The 22,270-nt window shown below is 45.6% G+C and overlaps 1 protein-coding gene across 1 annotated transcript in view; it reads left to right on the forward strand.

The window, feature by feature from the left end:
- The first annotated feature begins 1,171 nt into the window (after positions 1-1,171).
- LOC141129403 (uncharacterized) overlaps positions 1,172-22,270 on the forward strand; it is a 51,391-nt gene continuing 30,292 nt past the window's right edge. Inside the window, exon 1 of the mRNA XM_073617425.1 lies at positions 1,172-1,447. Within this exon, the coding sequence (XP_073473526.1) occupies positions 1,342-1,447 (106 nt within the window). The 5' untranslated portion in view covers positions 1,172-1,341. The remainder of the gene's footprint in view (positions 1,448-22,270) is intronic.

Below are 22,270 nucleotides of genomic sequence, written 5' to 3' on the forward strand. Positions count from 1 at the left end.
CCACTCTTCTCCTCCTCCACTCTTCTCCTTCTCCACTCTTCTCCTTCTCCACTCTTCTCCTTCTCCAATCTTCTCCTTCTCCACTCTTCTCCTTCTCCAATCTCCTCCTTCTCCACTCTTCTTCTCCACTCTTCTCCTTCTCCACTCTCCTTCTCCAATCTTCTCCTTCTCCAATCTTCTCCTTCTCTACTCTTCTCCTTCTCCAATCTTCTCCTTCTCCACTCTTCTCCTTCTCCACTCTTCTCCTTCTCCACTCTTCTCCTTCTCCACTCTTCTCCTTCTCCACTCTTCTCCTCCAATCTTCTCCTTCTCCACTCTTCTTCTCCACTCTTCTCCTTCTCCACTCTTCTTCTCCAATCTTCTCCTTCTCCATTCTTCTTCTCCACTCTTCTGCTCCACTCTTCTCCTTCTCCACTCTTCTCCTTCTCCACTCTTCTCCTTCTCCACTCTTCTCCTCCTCCACTCTTCTCCTTCTCCACTCTTCTCCTTCTCCACTCTTCTCCTTCTCCACTCTTCTCCTTCTCCACTCTTCTCCTCCACTCTTCTCCTCCTCCACTCTTCTCCTTCTCCACTCTTCTCCTTCTCCACTCTTCTCCTTCTCCACTCTTCTCCTTCTCCAATCTTCTCCTTCTCCACTCTTCTCCTTCTCCAATCTCCTCCTTCTCCACTCTTCTTCTCCACTCTTCTCCTTCTCCACTCTCCTTCTCCAATCTTCTCCTTCTCCAATCTTCTCCTTCTCTACTCTTCTCCTTCTCCAATCTTCTCCTTCTCCACTCTTCTCCTTCTCCACTCTTCTCCTTCTCCACTCTTCTCCTTCTCCAATCTTCTCCTTCTCCACTCTTCTCCTCCAATCTTCTCCTTCTCCACTCTTCTTCTCCACTCTTCTCCTTCTCCACTCTTCTTCTCCAATCTTCTCCTTCTCCATTCTTCTTCTCCACTCTTCTGCTCCTCCACTCTTCTCCTTCTCCGCTCTGTCCTTTGGGATTTCATTGCTAAATTTTGAATTCCTTGGAAAATGTAAAAAAAATTAAAATAATAATAATAAATTGCTCACCCTTACTAAATATGAGCATGAACAGGGTGGCGAAAGAGTTAACCCGAGCCATCTAGCTGGCCAGGGTCCTGCGTTATATGCGGTTCCATGGAAGATATTTGCGATTTCACTTCCCCTTGTGGGAACGTTTCACAAACTAGCTGAGTTGAGTTGAGAGAGTTGAGTCGCTCTAGATGTCATTCTATGATAACATCGGCGGTGAAAAAGTTTAGCAGAAGAAAAAAAAAAAAAAAGAAACACCTGCCCACTTCCTCCCTGAGATTGCTGTAGAAGAGAGCTGCAGCGTGATGCTCCAGATGCCAACCGAGCCATACAACGATGAGGTAGCAATGGTGCTCGGCGCTCGGCCTCCACTGAGGATCAGCATCGTCCTGCGTCTACTGCTCCTGGCAGGTAAGTCCAACCTAGGGGGACACGTGGGCTGAGGTCTGGACACGCCGCGCTTTTGTATTGGGTTTTGCTTATGTTGATTGCTGACAAACATTTGGGGGGGGGGGGGGGTTCATAGGCAGCGACATTCACGCACACCTCCAAAACTTCTGAGATAGGAAAGATGCCTATTGGTATAACCACATCCCGACTGCCCCATAGCAGTTTTACTAGGCATCGGGCGTGAGCGCACGCACCGCCGATGGCCCGCTCCCTCTGTGATTCTGCACAGTGGCAGCACATCAGTGGGTCCTGAGGACTCGCTGTCCACCGGCACCCGCTGATCGTTCGGTGCAAAGGCTGATCGCCATTCTGTCAGTACAGAAGGTATGGATCCATGTCTTCCACTAGTAAAAGCACCTCCCCCACTACACTAAAACACCGGCTAGGCACACATTTAACCCTTTGATCGCCCCTGATGTTAACCCCCTTCCCTGCCAGTGTCATTAGTACAGTGACAGTGCATATTTTTTTTTAGAACTGATCAATCTATTAGTGTCACTGGTCCCCAAAAAGTTTCAGTTAGGCCCATTTTCGCACTTGTGCGACTTGTCGTGCGACTTGGGACTGATTTCCAATGAGTACCGTTCAGATCTGTGCGCCTTCAAAGTAGTCCCTGCGCTACTTTGGTCCGGCTTTGATGAGACTTGAGGTCAATAGACCACAAGATTACACAGGCATTGCTTTAAGTCGCGGCAAAATCGCGGCAAAATGGGGGCAAAACTCACGCGACTTTCAGCTTGCACAAGTGTGAAAGGGGCCTAACTGACACTTTTTGGGGACCAGTGACACTAATACAGTGATCAGTGCTAAAAAAAAAAAAAAAATGCACTGTCACTGTACTAATGACATTGGCAGGGAAGGGGTTAACAGCGATTTTGCAGTCCCGCTGTAAGTCGCTGACCGCCGCCATTACTACCCCATAATTTGTAGACGCGATAACGTTTGCGCAAACCAATCATTATATGTTTATTGGGATTTTTCTTTTCTTTTTTTTTTTTTTTTTTTTTACCAAAAACATGTAGCAGAATACAAAAAAAACAAAAAATTCCATAAATCTATCCCATAATTTGTAGACTCAATAACTTTTGCGCAAACCAGACAATATACGCTTATTGGGATTTTTCTTTTCTTTTTTTTTTTTTTTTTTTTACCAAAAACATGTAGCAGAATGCAAAATTAAAAAAAACGAAAAAATTCCATAAATGTATCCCCTATTTTGTAGACGCTATAACTTTTGCGCAAACCAATCAATATACGTATATTGGGATTTTTCTTTTCTTTTTTTTTTTTTTTTTTTAAGAAAAAACGTGTGGCAGAATACAAAAAAAAAATTCCATAAATCTATCCCATAATTTGCAGATGCGATAACTTTTGTGCAAACCAATCAATATACGCTTATTGGGATTTATTTATTTTGTTTTTTTTTTTCATTTTTTTTTTACCAAAAACATGTAGTAGAATACCAAAAAAAAAAAAAAAAAAAAAAAAGAAAAATATCCATAAATCTATCCCATAATTTGTAGATGCGATAAATTTTGCGCAAACCAATCAATATACACTTATTGGGATTTTTCTTTTTTTTTTTACCAAAAACGTAGCCGAATACAAAAAAAAAAAAAATGAAAAAATTCCGTAAATCTATCCCATAATTTGTAGACTTGATAACTTTTGCGCAAACCAATCAATATACACTTATTGGGATTTTTTTTACCAAAAACATGTAGCAGAATACAAAAAAAAAAAAATGAAAAAATTCCATAAATCTATCCCATAATTTGTAAACGCGATAACTTTTGCGCAAACCAATTAATATACGCTTATTGGGATTTTTATTTTTTTTTTTTTACCAAAAACATGTAGTAGGATGTAGTAGGATACAAAAAAAAAAGAAAAAATTCTATAAATCTATCCCATAATTTGTAGACGCAAAAACTTTTGCGCAAACCAATCAATATACACTTATTGGGATTTTTCCTTTTTTTCTTTTTTTTCCCATAATTTGTATACACCATAACTTTTGTGCAAACCAATCAATATATGCTTACCGTATTGGGATTTTTTTTTTTTTTTACCAAAAATATGTAGCAGAATACAAAAAAAAAGGAAAAAATTCCATAAATTTATCCCATAATTTGTAGACGCGATAACTTTTGCGCAAACCAATCAATATACATTTATTGGGATTTTATTTTTATTTATTTTTTATCAAAAACACGTAGCAGAATACATATTGGCCTTAATTTATAAAGAAATGTGTTTTTTTTTTTTTTTTTACATTTTGTTATTGGATATGTTTTATAGCAGAAAGTAAAAAATATTGTTTTGTTTTCAAAACCGTCAGCCTTATTTTGGTTTTTAGCGCAAAGAATAAAAAACCGCAGTGGTGATCAAATACCGCCAAAAGAAATCTCTATTTGTGGGGAAAAAAAATATGTATTTGAGTACAGCGCCGCGGGACCGCACAATTGTCAGTGAAAGTAGCGCAGCGCTGTAGCACAAAAAAAATGGCCTGGTCAGGAAGGGGGGTAAAATCTTCTGGAGCTGAAGAGGATAAGGTATACTGGTAAAGTCACAGGGATCATAAAATAGACAAAATATGATTAAAACAAAGATAATGAGCTGGGCCTGGTCTGCATACTAAAGTAATCATGACATCCATTGGGTGTAACTTCACCGTCCCCTGTAACAAAACTTGCTAAAATGTGACACTTAAGACAATTTAAATTAGTCAATGAAGACAATAGAGCAATTGATTTTACCATAAAGTATCGAGGACAGTCTACTGGAGAGCTGTGATCATAGTCAGTGAGCTACTAGGGACCAGTGCTGAGGATAGATGTCCCTAGCCACTTCAGCTCTGGAAGTTTTTACCCCCCCTCTTCATGACCAGGCCATTTTTTTGCTACTGCGGTACTTTAACTGGCGATTGCGCGGTCATGCAATGCTGTACACACAAAAAAATTAAATCCCCCCCCCCCACAAATAGAGCTTTCTTTTGTCATTATTTGATCACTGTTGCGTTCTTTAAAATTTTTTGTGCTATAAACGAAAAAAAAAAAAGACCGACAATTTTGAAATAAAAATACAAATTTGAACTTTATACTATAACCACTTGTCCTCCAGAAGAGTTACCCCCCCCCCACACCTCTCTAAACAGGTTATTTTTTGCAATACGAAACTGCGTTACGTTAGCTGACAATTGCGCGGTCGTGCGCCGCTGTACCCTAATACATTTTATGTTCTTTTATTCCCACAAATAGAGCTTTCTTTTGGTGGCATTTGATCACCTCTGTGTTTTGTTTTTTTTTTTTTTTTTGCGCTAATAAAAGCATAACATTTGGAAAAAAAAAAATATCAATATTTTTAACTTTCTGCTATAAAACACATCCAATAATAATAAAAAAAAATAGTCAAAGTCAAATTTCTTCATAAATTTAGGCCGGGGGTCTCCAAACTTTCCAAATAAAGGGCCAGTTTACTGTCCTTTCATACTTTAGAGGGGCCGCACTGGGGCCAGTTCGATAAGAAAATGTACTGGTATCAGTGGGAGGGTTAGTGCCCCATCATTGGTATCAGTGGGAGGAATAGTGCCCCATCATTGTTATCAGTGGAAGGATTAGTGTCCCATCATTGGTATCAGTGAGAGGAATAGTGTCCCATCATTGGTATCAGTGGGAGGAATAGTGCCCCATCATTGGTGTCAGTGGAAGGATTAGTGCCCTATCATTGGTATCAGTGGGAGGAATAGTGCCCCATCATTGGTGTCAGTGGGAGGAATAGTGCCCCATCATTGGTGTCAGTGGGAGGAATAGTTCCCCATCATTGGTATCAGTGGAAGGAATAGTGCCCCATCATTGGTCTCAGTAGGAGGAATAGTGCCCCATCATTGGTGTCAGTGGGAGGAATAGTGCCCCATCATTGGTCTCAGTAGGAGGAATAGTACCCCATCATTGGTGTCAGTGGGAGGAATAGTACCCCATCATTGGTGTCAGTGGGGGGAATAATTCCCCATCATTGTTATCAGTGGGAGGAATAGTGCCCCATCATTGGTGTCAGTGGGAGGAATAGTGCCCCATCATTGGTATCAGTGGGAGGAATAGTGCCCCATCATTGGTGTCAGTGGGAGGAATAGTGCCCCATTCTTAGTGTCCGGGACAATGGGGGAAATAGTGCCCCAAGGGCCAGATAAAAGCAAGCAAAGGGCCGCAGTTTGGGGACCACTGATTTAGGCCAAATGACCCGGTCGGGTCCCTGGCCCCGCACTTACCCCATCTTTAGGTCACAGCGGCTCCGGGCTTCCACTGCATCTCCTCCTCCCCTGCATCACGCCTTGCGTCTCCTCCCTCCTCCTCCTATGCTGCCAATCAGATTGCCTCTCCTTTTGGCCAATCGGGTGACGCGTTCATGACCCTCTTCCTGATTGGCCGGGAGGAGAATCGGTGTGATAATAGCGAATATTATTTCGCTATTGTCACGCAAGTGGGTCTGCACCCCAGGCCCCCCCTTTTTTGAGACCTCAGGCTCTAATCTAATTCCTAGATAGGGGGGGCGGTGCCCCATATGAATGGGCCCCCACTGGTCTACAAACTATGGGATATATACTGAATCAGCGACTTTGGACAGGACATTGTTCAGGCAGGAGATAGAGATACAAAGTAACATTGTTTATAAACATCGATCAGATGAGAAATAGAGAGATACAAAGTAACATTGTTTATAAACATTGTTCAGACAGGAGATAGAGATACAAAGTAACATTGATTATAAACACTGATCAGATAAGAAATAAAGGGATATAAAGTAACATTGTTTATAAACATTGATCAGACAGGAGATAGAGATACAAAGTAACATTGTTTATAGACATTGATCAGATGAGAAAGAGAGAGATACAAAGTAACATTGTTTATAAACATCGATCAGACAGGAGATAGACAGGACAGGATGGCGGGCAGTCTGACACTAACTGACACTTTGTGGGAACTGGCCAACTGCCACTGACATCACCAGTGACACTATAACAGTGCTAATACTATACACTGTCACTGTACTAATAACACTGGCTGGGAGGGGGTTAACATCGGAGGCGATCAAAGGATTAAATGTGTGCCTAACAATGTTTACTATGGGGGTTGTATTGTGTGCTGATGCTTTTAAGCAATGCGCCCGTTTTTTATTGCCGCTGTCAGAAGACTCCTGGGATGACATCATTCACCTAGGCAGGAAACCAGGAAGTAACTGAAGAACTGTAAAATAAAAAAGGTGTTAAACAAGTAAATCTGATATACTTTCCTATCTATTTATTAATACTGCAGCACGAGGATTACAAATAATCAGTGTTGATTGGCAGAGTGAAGTTCCACTTTAAAAACAGGAGGCCAGCGATGGCGGCTGTCCATATATTCACATGGCCAAATAGCAGCGGTGGTTGTAAATGCTGCTGGAACACCCGATACAAATCAACGCTGCTGTTAGTATGTAATCACTTATCTGAACATTGATCAGACAGGAGATAGAGAGATACAAAGTAACATTGTTTATAAGCATTGTTCAGATAGGATACAGTATAGATACAAAGTAAGATTGTTTATAAACATTGTTTGGCCAGGCAGCTCAGCCACTTGTTTTTCTCACACAAAAAGATCTTTCTTTTGATGGTTTTTTGATCACCACTGAGTTTTTTTTTTTTGTTTTATTATATTATATAAACAAAATAAAACTGACATTTAAAAAAAAATAATTTTTACTTTCTGCTAAAATAACAAATTCAATAAAAAAACAAAAAAAAACAAACAAAAAAAAAAAAAACAATCTATTTTCTTCATAAATTTTGGCCAAAATGTATTCTACTACATGACTACAGAGCCGTATCGCAAAAAATGGCCGGGTCATTATAAAATGCAAATCAATTTATAACTTTTTTAAAATGCGTTTTTCTGGATATTTTTGTTGTTATTCCGTCTCTCACTGTTAAAATAAACCAACCATTAAAATTATAGATCGATCGTTTTTTTGTCATTGGGCAAATTTACAAAATCAGCCAGGGATCAAATACTTTTTTTCCCCTCACTGTAAATCCAAAAAATTATTTTTTTTGTTCTTGAGTTTAGATACAGTTTATATTTCTCGCTGGTTGTAGACGTGCTTGTCCTCGAAGACGAGTCAGATCAGAAGAGTCGTTGTCACATCTCTGTGAATCTCAGATCTCTGTAATGTGGGAGGTGTCAGGTTTCACCATCGATTGTACACAATGTATGTGGGTGCTTCTCTTTTTTTTTTTTCAAACTGTTTTCTAAATATCGTTTACACAACCAGCAAATGTCAGCCAGTGCTTACATCTGAACTCCAGACAGATATAAAAGATACAATGACCTATATGCGTGGTCACTGCTCAGGAGCCCCGGGGGCATGGGGGCCCCATGATAATCTTGCATTACATCATACTTTCTGGCTGTCCTGGATTAGGTGGGGCAGTCACACTTTTTACTAAGTTATGCTGGGATGGCCATATCCAAGAACTTGTATTGTGCCCTTCTGACCCTTAGTATTGGGCCTTCCTGACCCCCCTGTATTGTGCCCTCCTGACCCCCCTGTATTGTGCCCTCCTGACCCCCCTGTATTGTGCCCTCCTGGCCCCCTGTACTGTGCCCTCTCTAATCCGAGGATTGTTTCCTCCTGATCCCAGTATTGTGCCCTCCTGACTCCCCCTGTACTGTGCCCTCCTAATCCCAGTATTATTCTCTCCTGACCCCAGTATTGTGCCCTCCTGACTCCCCCTGTACTGTGCCCTCCTGATCCCAGTATTGTGCCCTCCTGACTCCCCCTGTACTGTGCCCTCCTGACCCCAGCATTGTGCCCTCCTGATCCCAGTATTGTGCCCTCCTGACTCCCCCTGTACTGTGCCCTCCTGACCCCAGTATTGTGCCCTCCTGATCCCAGTATTGGGCCCTCCTGACCCCCCTGTACTGTGCCCTCCTGACCCCAGTATTGTGCCCTTCTGACCCCCCCTATACTGTGACCTCCTGATCCAGGTATTGTGGCCTCCTGATCCCAGTATTGTGCCCTCCTGACCCAGTATTGTGTCCTTCTGACCCCCCTATACTGTGACCTCCTGATCCAGGTATTGTGCCCTCCTGATCCCAGTATTGTACCCTCCTGACCCCAGTATTGTGCCCTCCTGACCCCAGTATTGTGCCCTCCTTACTCCCCCTGCACTGTGCCCTCCTGACCCCAGTATTGTGCCCTCCTGACTCCCCCTGTACTGTGCCGTTCTGACCCCAGTATTGTGCCCTCCTGACCCCAGTATTGTGCCCTCCTGACCCTGGTATTGTGCCCTCCTGACCCCGGTATTGTGCCCTCCTGACCCCAGTACTGTGCCCTCCTGACCCCAGTACTGTGCCCTCCTGACCCCAGTATTGTGCCCTCCTTACTCCCCCTGTACTGTGCCCTCCAGACCCCAGTATTGTGCCCTCCAGACCCGAGTATTGTGCCCTCTGACTACCCCTGTACTGTGCCCTCCTGATCCCAGTATTGTGCCCTCCTGATCCCAGTATTGTGCTCTCCTGATCCCAGTATTGTGCCCTCCTGATCCCAGTACTGTGCCCTCCTGAACCCAGTATTGTGCTTACCTGATCCTAGTATTGTGCTCTCCTAACCCCAGCATTGTGCCCTCCTAACCCCAGCACTGTGCCCTCCTAACCCCAGTATTGTGCCCTCCTTATCCCAGTATTGTGCTCTCCTGACCCCAGTATTGTGCCCTCCTGACTCCCCCTGTACTGTGCCCTCCTGATCCCAGTATTGTGCCCTCCTGACCCCAGCATTATGCCCTCCTCCCCTCCCAGTATTGTGCCCTCCTGATCCCAGTATTGTGCTCTCCTGACCCCAGTATTGTGCCCTCCTGACTCCCCCTGTACTGTGCCCTCCTGATCCCAGTATTGTGGCCTCTGACTCCCCCTGTACTGTGCCCTCCTGACCCCAGCATTGTGCCCTCCTAACCCCAGTATTGTGCCATCCTAACCCCAGTATTGTGCCCTCCTGGCTCCCCCTGTACTGTGCCCTCCTGATCCCAGTATTGTGCCCTCTGACTCCCCCTGTACTGTGCCCTCCTGACCCTAGTATTGTGCCCTCCTGATCCCAGTATTGTGCCCTCCTGACCCCAGTATTGTGCTCTCCTGATCCCAGTATTGTGCCCTCCTGATCCAAGTATTGTGCCCTCCTGATCCCAGTATTGTACCCTCCTAGCCCCAGTATTGTGCCCTCCTGACTCCCCCTGTACTGTGCCCTCCTGATCCCAGTATTGTGCTCTCCTGATCCCAGTATTGTGCCCTCCTGATCCAAGTATTGTGCCCTCCTGATCCCAGTATTGTGCCCTCCTGATCCCAGTATTGTGCCCTCCTAACCCCAGTATTGTGCCCTCCTGACTCCCCCTGTACTGTGCCCTCCTGATCCCAGTATTGTGCCCTCCTGATCTCAGCATTGTGCCCTCCTGACCCCAGCATTGTGCCCTCCTGACCCAAGTTTTCTGCCCTCCTGACCCCAGTATTGTGCTCTTACTGATCCCAGTATTGTGCTCTTACTGATCCCAGTATTGTGCCCTCCTGACCCCAGTATTGTGCCCTCCTGACCCCAGCATTGTGCCCTCCTGACCCCAGTATTGTGCCCTCCTGACCCCAGTATTGTGCTCTTACTGATCCCAGTATTGTGCTCTTACTGATCCCAGTATTGTGCCCTCCTGACCCCAGTATTGTGCCCTCCTGACCCCAGCATTGTGCCCCCCTGACCCCAGTATTGTGCCCTCCTGACCCCAGTATTGTGCTCTTACTGATCCCAGTATTGTGCTCTTACTGATCCCAGTATTGTGCCCTCCTGACCCCAGTATTGTGCTCTTACTGATCCCAGTATTGTGCTCTTACTTATCCCAGTATTGTGCTCTCCTGACCCCAGTATTGTGCTTTCCTGATCCCAGCATTGTGCCCTCCTGACCCCAGTATTGTGCCCTCCTGACCCCAGTATTGTGCCCTCCTGACCCCAGTATTGTGCCCTCCTGACCCCAGCATTGTGCCCTCCTGACCCCAGGATTGTGCCCTCCTGACCCCAGGATTGTGCCCTCCTGACCCCAGTATTGTGCCCTCCTGACCCCAGTATTGTGCCCTCCTGACCCCAGTATTGTGCCCTCCTGACCCCCCTGTACTGTGCCCTCCTGACCCCCCTGTACTGTGCCCTCCTGACCCCCCTGTACTGTGCCCTCCTGACCCCCCTGTACTGTGCCCTCCTGACCCCCCTGTACTGTGCCCTTTTGCCTCCAGACCTGTACTGTGTCCTTTGTGTTGAGTAGTCTTTGATTTATGGCATGTATTCTTATTGTTTTAAATAGATTTTCTTCCAAGTACTAATAAATATTTGTTTTGTTCTGTCAACTATTTATACTTTAATTATTGAAAGCGTTTGCTTTAATTGGGACAGGCTGGTAGGGGCCCCAGTACTTTGCCCGGTGGCCCATGATGCTTTTAAGGCGACCTTGTGATCTGTAATCGTTAACAACACAGCCATAAATCTACCTTGGTACCTGCAAGCATGGCAAATACCTACATTTAACTTGGTATCAGCCTCTTGCAGCTGCTATATAGCAGAGCTTAGAGAGGGGGAGGCAGAAGCAGCACAAGCAGTCAGTCGCCTCTCTGTTCACTGTCCAATCACAGCCTGGGAGAAGGGACAAAACCTATAAGTGTTATTGACCTGCCGTAAGGGAAAACAAGGTCTCCAGCTTTGTCAGACACGGCTGTGCTGTGTAGCAGAGCTGCGTAAATCTCAGGACTGGATGGACAGAAATACAACTCTTACCAGGTGAAATAGCTCCCATATATAGAATGTATGTCATTTGTTTATAGCAGGGGTCTCAAAACTTTCTAAACAAAGGGCCAGTTTACTTCAGTTTTTTTAAGAGGGCCGGACCGTGGTCAGTGGGAGTAAAAAATGTCCTGGTCTTGGTGGTCAGCGAGAGTAAACAATGCCTGTGGTCAGTAGGAGGAGAGATAGTGCCCCATCATTGGTGTCAGTGGGAGGAATAGTGTCCCATCATTGGTGTCAGTGGGAGGAATAGTGCCCCATCATTGGTGTCAGTGGGAGGAATAGTGTCCCATCATTGGTATCAGTGGGGGGAATAGTGCCCCATCATTGGTGTCAGTGGGAGGAATAGTGCCCCATCATTGGTGTCAGTGGGAGGAATAGTGCCCCATCATTGGTATCAGTGGGAGGAATAGTGCCCCATTGGGTAGTGCAAGCAGCATTTCTGTATGTAGGCGCCCCCTATGGGTGTGTTTGTATTCATTTGTGCGTGTACACGTGGGTGGGGCTGACTTTTCCAAAGTCTTTGGAAAAAATACATATACTGAGTACTGTCATTATTAATATGACTCCTCAATGCAGTTATCAGATTTGTTTTATTTTTGGCATTAGTATATAGAATTTAAGTCTGTCGGTATCTAGAGATTAAAGTCACCATATTGTGACACAGAGCCAAAGACCGGTGACCAATCCATGAGTCGGGTACAATGTATATGACGTAGAACCCACATCCTACTCACCACGGCTCGCGCTGACCTCCTTCTCACGCCTAGAACCCGACGCTCTCAGACCAGCACACTTTAACCGCTTCAGCCCCGGAAGGATTTTACCCCCCTTCCTGACCAGAGCACTTTTTTGCGATTCGGCACTGCGTCGCTCTAACTGACAATTGCGCGGTCGTGCGACGTTACACCTAAACAAAATTGACGTCCTTTTTTTCCCCACAAATAGAGCTTTCTTTTGGTGGTATTTGATCACCTCTGCGGTTTTTATTTTTTGAACTTTAAACAAAAAAAGAGCGACAATTTTGGAAAAAAAAACGCAATATTTTTTAATTTTCGCTATAATAAATATCCCCCAAAAAATATATAAAAAACTAATTTTTTTCCTCAGTTTAGGGCGATGTGTTTTCTTCTACATATCTTTGGAAAAAAAAATCGCAATAAGCGTATATTGATTGGTTTGCGCAAAAGTTATAGCGTCTACAAAATAGGGGATAGTTTTATGGCATTTTTATTATAATTTTTTTTTTTTTTTTATTAGTGATGGCGGCGTTCTGCGATTTTTATCGTGACTGCGACATTATGGCGGACACATCACTTTTGACACTATTTTGGTGACTATTTTGTCATGTATACACCGATCAGCGCTATAAAAATGCACTGATTACCGTGTAAATGACACTGGCAGGGAAGGGGTTAAACACTAGGGGGGCGATCAAGGGGTTAACTGTGTCCTAGGGAGGTGTTTTAACTGTGGGGGGGGATGGGCTTCTACTCACTTGACAGCGATCACTGCTCCCGATGACAGGGAGAAGTGATCACTGTCATGTCACAAGGCAGAACGGGGAAATGCATTGTTTACATAGACACTTCCCCATTCTGCGGCTCCGTGACACGATCGCCGGGAGACCGGCAGACATCGAGTCTGCGGGACCCGCAGGCACAGTCACCCTGCACGCGGCGGGCGCGCATGCTAGCCCCACCAATTAAAGGGGACATCCATTTGCCCACTGCTTCCATTGTGCCGATGTGTATTGGTGTGCAGCAGTCGGCAAGTGGTTAAACAAACTGAAGTAGACTTAATTTCCAACCACACACAGAATTGTGTGATCTGTTAGCGGCTTTAAACCCCTGACTTCTGCAGAGCCAATAAAATTGCAGCTTCGGATAACATCTTAAATGACTGTTACAGCCAGAGATGTGTCTGCCACTTTGCTTAGAGGTGTATTTATAAAAAAAAAGAAAATAATACAGAGCTATTTGTCATGCAAATTAGTCATGCAAAACTGCATGCACATGCTAGCAAAATTGAAGGTTACAAGGCTATTTTCTCTCCAGGTTGAATGTTCTTCAATCATAAGAATAGCATTAATACGATAAATACTGTGTTATGGCCACTAGATGGAGCTGGCGAACTAATACTTTTTTTCCCTATGATCTTCAGCTCCATCTAGTGGCCAAAATCTGCAGAGCTGTTCGTCCTGCAAAAACTGCATGTACATTCATTCTGTGCATGTGTGGGTGAAACTGAATGCTACCTGGCTATTTTCGCTCCAGATCTAGGATGTTCTTTATTAACCACTTGCCGACCGCTGCACGCCGATATAAGTCGGCACAATGACAGCGGTGGGCAAATGGGCGTACCTGTATGTCCCCTTTAATTGGCTCGCCGCGTACAGCGTGACTGTGCCCGCGGGTCCCGCAGACTCGATGTCCGCCGGTGTCCCGCGATCGTGTCACGGAGCCTCAGAACAGGGAAATGCTTATGTAAACAAGGCATTTCCCCGTTCTGCCTAGTGACATGACAGAGATCTACTGCTCCCTGTCATCGGGAGCCGTGATCGATGTCATGTCAGTGAAAGCCCATCCCCCCCACAGTTAGAATCACTCCCTAGGACACACTTCACCCCTTGATCGCCCCCTAGTGTTTAACCCCTTCACTGCCAGTGTCATTTATACAGTAATCAGTGTATTTTTATAGCACTGATCGCTGTATAAATGACAATGGTCCCAAAATAGTGTCAAAAGTGTCCAAAGTGTCTGCCATAATGTCGCAGTCCCGATAAAAATCGCAGATCGCCGCCATTACTAATAAAAAAAAATATTATTAATAAAAATACCATAAAACTATCCCCTATTTTGTAGACGCTATAACTTTTGCGCAAACCAATCAGTATACGCTTATTGTGATTTTTTTTTTACCAAAAATATGTAGAAGAATACGTATCGGCCTAAACTGAGGAAAGAATGTTTTTTTATATATATTTTTGGGGGATATTTATTATCGCAAAAAGTAAAAAATATTCCTTTTTTTTTAAATTGTCACCTTTTTTTTGTTTATAGCGCAAAAAAATAAAAACCGCAGAGGTGATCAAATACCACCAAAAGAAAGCTCTATTTGTGGTAAAAAAAAAGGACGTGAATTTTGTTTGGGTGCAGCGTCGCACGACTGCGCAATTGTCAGTTAAAATGACGCAGTGCCAACTCGCAAAAAGTGCTCTGGTCAGGAAGGGGGTAAAATCTTCCGGGGCTGAAGTGGTTAACAAGAGTAGCATGAATCGAGAAAATATTGTGTTATGGCTACTAGAAGGAACTGATTAACAAATACTTATTTCCTATGATTTTAGCTCCATCTAGTGGCCAAAAGAAATGCAGAGCTATTTATTCTGCAAAACTGCATCTACATTCATTCTAGGCAAGTGTGGGCAACATCTAATGTTATTAGGCTATTTTCTGTCCAGGTCGGATGTTCTTTATTAACAAGAGTAGCATGAATTGGGAAAATACTGTGTTATGGCTACTAGATGGAGTTGATGAACTAATACTTACTTCCTATGATCTTCAGCTCCATCTAGTGGCTAAAAAATGTGCAGAAATATTCGTTCTGAAAAACTGCATGTACATTCATTCTAGGCAAATGCAGGCAAAATCAAATGTTACTAGGGTATTTTCTCTCCAGATCAGATGTTTCTTCATTTATTAGAATGGCACGATAAAAGGGAAATGCTGTGTTGTGGCCACAAGATGGAGCTGGTGAGCAAATACTTATTTCCTATGATCTTCAGCTCCATCTAGTGGCCAAAAAAATTAGCATATGCTGAAAGGGGGCTTTCAGATTCTTATAAGCCCCTCGCCCCCACGGACCCCCCACAACCACCAGGCCAGGGTTGCGGTGAAGAGGCCCTTATTCTCATCAAATTTGGTCCCTCCTGGCAATGTACCCTCCCCTATATTGAGGGCATGTAGCCTGGTATGGTTCAGGAGGGGGCACACTCTACCCCTCACCTTTCCTGGCCACCAGGCTGCATGCTGGGATAAGGGTCTGATATGGATTTTTGGGGGGGATGCCACACTTTTTTTTCTTGTGCTTTTGCATAGTGTCCCTCATTAAAATTCATACCAGACCCCTAGGGGACCTAGATGTGGGATCCCCCTTGACATCCATACCAGACCCTCACCATGGACAAGGGTCTGGTGTGTATTGGCTTTACAAACAGAATGTAATGGCTGGGAACTTTCCTTTACTGGAAATTTAAAGGGCATTTTCTTCTTTGTATACATCATATACAGTAAATGTGCCACTTCACAGGCAGGGTCAGGGCTCCTCCTCCTTCACAGGCAGGGTCAGGGCTCTTCCTCCTTCACAGGCAGATTCAGGGTTCCTCCTCCTTAACAGTCAGGGCTCCTCCTCCTTCCAAGGTAGGGTCAGGGCTCCTCCTCCTTCACAGGCAGGGTCAGGGCTCCTCCTCCTTCACAGGCAGGGTCAAGGCTCCTCCTCCTTCACAGGCAGGGTCAGGGCTCCTCCTCCTTCCAAGGCAGGGTCAGTGCTCCTCCTCCTTCACAGTCAGGGCTCCTCCTCCTTCCAAGGCAGGGTCAGGGCTCCTCCTCCTTCCAAGGCAGGGTCAAGGCTCCTCCTCCTTCCAAGGCAGGGTCAGGGCTCCTCCTCCTTCACAGGCAGGGTCAGGGCTCATCCTCCTTCACAGGCAGGGTCAGGGCTCCTTCTCCTTCACAGGCAGGGTCAGGGCTCCTCCTCCTTCACAGTCAGGGCTCCTCCTCCTTCCAAGGCAGGGTCAGGGCTCCTCCTCTTTCCAAGGCAGGGTCAAGGCTCCTCCTCCTTCCAAGGCAGGGTCAGGGCTCCTCCTCCTTCACGGGCAGGGTCAGGGCTCCTTCTCCTTCACAGGCAGGGTCAGGGCTCCTCCTCCTTCACGGGCAGGGTGAGGGCTCCTCATCCTTCACAGGCGGGGTCAGGGCTTCTCCCAGACTTGTTCTTTAATCAGCTCTCTTCTCCTCACACTTTGTCACACTTTCTCCTGTGTTCCTGCCAATCAGGAACACAGATCTCTCTCTTCCTCCAGTCAATCCATCCCACACACAATTTAGAAATCACCCCCTAGGAGCACACTTAACTCTTTGATCACCCCCTGGTGTTAAGCCCTGTCCTGACTGTTATTTATACAGTGACAGTGCATTTTTTTTGCACCGATCACTATATTGGTGTCACTGGTCTCCAAAAAGTGTCACTTAAGCCTCGTACACACGATCGGAATTTTCGGCAGGGAATTGTGTGATGACAAACTGTTGGCCTAAAATCCGACCGTCAGTACGCTCCATCAGACAATTGTTGTCCAACTTTCGGCCAACAAATGTTGGATGGCAGGCTAGTACATTTTCGGCGGACAACGATCTGTTGTCGGATTTTCCTATCATGTGTACACAAGTCCATCACAAAAAAAGTTTAAAGTACAAACACGCATGCTCGGAATCAGTGCTCACCAAAAACGACATTAGCAGAAGGTGCCCAAAGGGTGGCGCTCAAGAGCTGTAATTCCTCGTAGTACGTCACTACGTTCGTGTTTGTTGGCCGACAATTGTGTGCCGTTTGTATGCAAGAGAAGTTCACGGCACACGCCCTTCGGACAAAAGTCTGACGCTTTGCTGAAAATCCGATCGTGTGTACGAGGCTTTAGTGTCCAATTCGTCTGCCGTAATGTGGCAGTCCTGCTAAAAAAAATCACTGATCGCCGCCATTACTAGTAAAAAAAATAATAAAAATGCTATAAATCTATCCCCTATTTTGTAGGCTCTATAACTTTTGCGCAAACCAATCAATATACGCTTATTGAGATTTTTTTGTTTACCAAAAATATGTAGCAGAATACATGTTCGCCTACTTTGATGAAAAAATTAGATTTTTTACATTTTTTTTTTTATTGGATATGTTTTATAGTAGAAAGTAAAAAATATTGTTTTTTTTTTCCAAAATTGTTGGCCTTTTTTTGTTTTTAGCGCAAAAAATAAAAACCGCAGAGGTGATCAAATACCACCAAAAGCAAGCGCTATTTGTGGGGAAAAAAGGATATCAATTTTATTTGGGTATAGCGTTGCATGACTACGCAATTGTCAGTTAAAGTAACGCAGTGCCGTATCGCAAAAAAATGGTCTGGTCATGAAGGGGGGGGGGGGGGATGGGGGTGGTGAAACCTTCCGGGGGGGCTGAAGTGGTTAACATTCGGCTTCTATTGACTTGGTGTTTGGATTTGACACCTGAACTTTCGTGGAGTTTCTGAACTTTTCCTGGAATTCGGACCCCCCAGGTATGTCGGAAGACGTGGACTGATGGCGGTTTACTGAACGCCAGCCGTGAACTTGTATGACATATTAGTCAGTTCCTCTGCCTTTCTGAGGAACCCAAGATTTATCTACAAGCATTGCGCTATAAGGATGTTGTAATAACTTCTGCCATATGATTATGACAACATACCAGGGACGTGCGGTGGTAATAACTGTGTGCGAAAAACACGGGATTGTGGTTAAATCTTATACACATAATCATGTTTTTTCCTTGTAGTTAAAGCGGAGTTCCACCCATAAAATCAACTTTACATTATTGTGCAGCAATTCACATAACCAACGACTTTTGGGAAAAAAAAAAAAAAAGTTTACTTACTATTTCATGCCTGTTGCTATGTGGTCCCCTGTAATCTGCCCCCTTCCTCTCCACAGCGCCTGACGTCATTTCCCTCGGCGCCTGTGCTCGCTGGTGCTCCTGGGAAACGCGTGTCGTCATTTCCCAGGAGTCAGTGGGCAGCGCCGAGGGCTAGAATCGCGGTATTTGGCAACCTCTGAGGTTTCCTGCGCCGCTACGTGCTTTTACTGCGCATGCACGAGGAACGGGCGGCGCATGCTGGGAATACAGCGGCGCCGTATCCCGGAAGATTATGCTTGTGGGCTTCGCCTGCCCACAAGTAAGATGGGAATGCCCGAGAAAGTTGAATCAAAGGTAATTTTTAAAAAATAAAATAATAATAAATTCAGCGCTAATGACAAGAGAAACCAATGTTTAATATACATTCTGCAATAGGAAGAGATCGTAAAAAAATCATATATGTGGGTGGAACTCCGATTTAGGAGGGCTGGGCTGGAGGGGAGCATTTGTCTTCGAAAAATGTCCAAATGGCCCCTTTTTTTGGAAAATAGACAGTCCAAGGAAATTAAATAAAATGATAATCACTATTATAAGCAACTTACTGTTGTAATGCTGTGATTGGCCACAGCTAATCACATGGTACAGGGTGCTTTGTATGACCCAGGTACCATGTGATAGCTGTGATCCAATCACAGCATCACAACAGTAAATAAGCAGTTCATGAATGAAAGACCTTCATGACAGTTTGCTTACATAAAATCATGTGATCGTTATGATTGGTCATAGCGATCACAGGATACCCCCGCCTCTCACAGAGTCTGGGTACCGAACAACTGTGTCCATTGGACACAGCGGTCACGGGATCGGGCTCCCCAGGGGGCATGCTGGTGCACATGTGCTAGGCGACGTATGGGTACATTGGCTAGCCTGTAGCTGCTGCCCGCCCCCATGTAAATGTACTGTGGGAGGGCGGCAAGAGGTTAAAGTGCCCACCACTCCAAGTTTAATTTTTTTATGTGTTTTTGATGTATCTGTGATGCCTTTATTAAGGTTTACTGAAGCTTGGAAAATGCGTGTGTGTTGATTTTCTACTTGTTTTACAGGGGCTCAGTAGTACCCCCAGCTCAGTAATACCCCTGCTCAGCAGATTTCCAGTTCTTAGTACCCTCGTTCAGCGGATTCCCAGCTCATTAGTAGCCTCATTCAGCAGAACAGTAGTACCCCCAGCTCTGCTGATCCCCTGCTCAGTAGAAACTCCCAGATCTGCTGATGCCCTCTCGAAAGTACCACCAGCTCTGCTGAACCCCGCTCATTAGTAATCCCCATGTCTGCTGATGCTCCAATCAGTAGTAACCCCCAGCTCTGCTGATCCCCTGCTCAGTAGTAACCCCCAGCTCTGCTGATGCCCCACTCAGTAGTACCCCCCAGCTCTGCTGATGCCTCACTCAGTAGTAACCCCCAGCTCTGCTGATGCCTCACTCAGTAGTAAAACCCCAGCTCTGCTGATGCCTCACTCAGTAGTAACCCCCAGCTCTGCTGATGCCCCACTCATTAGTGACCCCCAACTCTGCTGTTGCCCCACTCAGTAGTAACGTCCAGCTCTGCTGATGCTCCACTCAGTAGTAACCCCCAGCTTTGCTGATCCCCCATTTTGGTTTGCTGATCCTCATCTCATTCAAGTCCCCGGCCGCCTTTCGCTATATCACTCCCATACTTCTCTCCATGTGTGACATCTACTAGTTTCTCCTGCTCCGGTCCCCCAGCTCTGCTGATCCTCCACCAATCAGTCCTCCCTCTCCGGTCCCTGCTTACCTTCCTGCTGCTCCAGGCTGCACACCAGATGTGACGTCTGCACCAGACACTTCCATAATATATACACATGTAGCACTAACTCACGGTGGAGCTGCTGATTTAAAGCGGGTTGTTACCGTCACCTTGTTACCTGTAATTTCACTAACACCGGGTCTAGGGGTCTCCGTTGAGCTTACTGCGAGGCAATGTAGGCACCAGTCACTTAAGTACTTTTTCAATGCTTTAATGGGGGTAACTGGAAGAAGTAGCAGGAAAGAGGTAGAAGGAGAGTTGCAGGGATGTTCAAATACCTTTTCTTGGCGTAGCGTCAAGGAATTTAAATCTTTAGGATGGATGTATCCTCAGCTTAGGATTAAATCTTTGCCCGCCTGGATAGGTTTCTCTCATTGACCTAGCAGCCGGAACGCAGCACGAACAAAAAGTCTCTGCCACAGACTTTGGTGCGACAAACTCATATGATCCTCTGCCACAGGATGTAGTAGTTTTCGATGAACAGCAAACACAGTACCAGAATCTTTAAGCCGACCCGGCAGTACTTGTGCGGTAGGGTAATTTAGGATGCGTCCTCCAATTGAGTCACCAGGCCCTTCTCCAGACCAGCGCTCCGCATGGTCCCTTCCAAGACGGGTCCTCCCCTGGATTCTTCTCAATTGTCCAGCTTCTTCCCGCAGGACAGACAGCACAGGACCATCTCAGCAGTAGCAGGCCCCAGACAGGCTTCTGGGCCTACCTGTACGGCTGCAGCGGCGTAACCCTCCAAGCCGGAGGGCTACGAGATAGCACTCACTGACACATACCTCTAGGCCAAGAGGGCCACGAGGCAAAAAGCTCTCCGAAACATGGCGTCTGCCCCATAAATACCCTCTCTCAGAATGCAACTCGGAGGACCACCTCTGCCGAGTTATCTCCGGGACAGAAGAGCACTCATACACTTCAGCTTGTTGCTTTCCAACATTGACCCGTGATGACAACGACACCCACAGGCGCAATGTGGAACTGGGATTCTCATATTGAGGAGTACCTGTAGGCAGGTTCAGTCTGCTTCCTCCACTGTAGGTGGCACCTGACCAGAGAGACTTCACAGCCTGGAGAGGAAGTCAGGGGAAACTTGATTTGCCAGTGGTTTTACGGGACAGAGGTGCGGTTGGTTGCTCTGGGTCCAGGTGGTCCTAGGTGGTCATCTTGGGTGAGCAGAGTGTTTTTAGCAGTGGCGTCTCCAGCTTTCATATTTAGAGGGGGCACAGGGGGGGACAGGGACAAAAGTAGGGGGGCAACTATAAAATGCAATTTTATATATATATATATATATATATATATATATATATATATATATATCCTGGGGCCCTTTACTACAATCCCACAACGGCCCTTTCACATTTTCTGCAGTGAGCTCCCTTCCTACTGTATTGGGCCCCCCCCAGGGTGGCAGAAAACAAGAGATATATGTCACCAGCATACTAAGCCTTCTGTTGCTGTCCTGCCCCTGCTGTTGACAGCGCTGATCTGGCATCTTTTGGAATTTACAGGCTGGTTCTCCTGTCCTAAGAAAACTCGCTCTTCTCCCTGCCAATGAGGATGCAGGGGAAGGAGCAGATCGGGCGGCCATGATTATGTGAGCGCTCGCATTATGCAATGTCAGCGAGCAGAGGGAGGGGGGAGGAATCACCCGCAGGAGCTGACTGGGGACACTCTCCCTCTTAGACATTGCCTTTTTTGTAAAAAAAATATTTATTTTTTTTTTATTGGGGGTGGGTGGGGCCACATGGTGGGGCACAGCATAATGTTGGGGGAGGTCAGGGCCCCCTCTGGCCCCCCCCCAGGGACGCCATTGGTTTTTAGGTTTTACAATGTACATAACATAGAACAAATGTCCCCGCATCCTACTCATCACAGCTCACGCTGACCTCTTTCTCATGCCTAGAACCCAACACTTTTAGACTACCCACTTTAAACAGACTGAAGTAGACTTCTTTTCCAACCATACACATGCACACAAAGTTGTGTCATCTGATAGCGGCTTTAAACCCTTGACTTCTGCACAGCCAATAAAATTGCAGCTTCAGATAACATCTTAAATGACTGTGGCAGCCAGAGCTGTGGCTGTCACTTTGCTTAGAGGCACGATATTTCGAGTGGGTAGCGTAGGGAAAGTATTAGCGACAGAGAGATGTTCCAGATGAGGAGGGTTCTCAACTTCCCTGGACTTCTTCCTGCTTGGACACAAGATGGCCAGGTCGTATTCTACCTCTCCTAACAGGCTCTGTCAGTTCGGCTAAAACCTGCTTCTCCTACATGGTGTTGGAATTCATGAGTATTCCCAGTTGTGCTGTCTTCCCACAGGGTTTGTTTTGAACTATTCTTTAGTTTGCTTCCAGGTTGTGTGTGTTTTTGCCGCTGCACCATGCTGCACCGCACCTACATACAGACCCAGGAACTCAGCACAGGGATGGTGGAAATCCCTCATAATGGGCACAGCAAGTG

Source organism: Aquarana catesbeiana, linkage group LG02 (genome assembly GCF_042186555.1).
Source record: "Aquarana catesbeiana isolate 2022-GZ linkage group LG02, ASM4218655v1, whole genome shotgun sequence".
Classification (NCBI taxonomy): domain Eukaryota; kingdom Metazoa; phylum Chordata; class Amphibia; order Anura; family Ranidae; genus Aquarana; species Aquarana catesbeiana.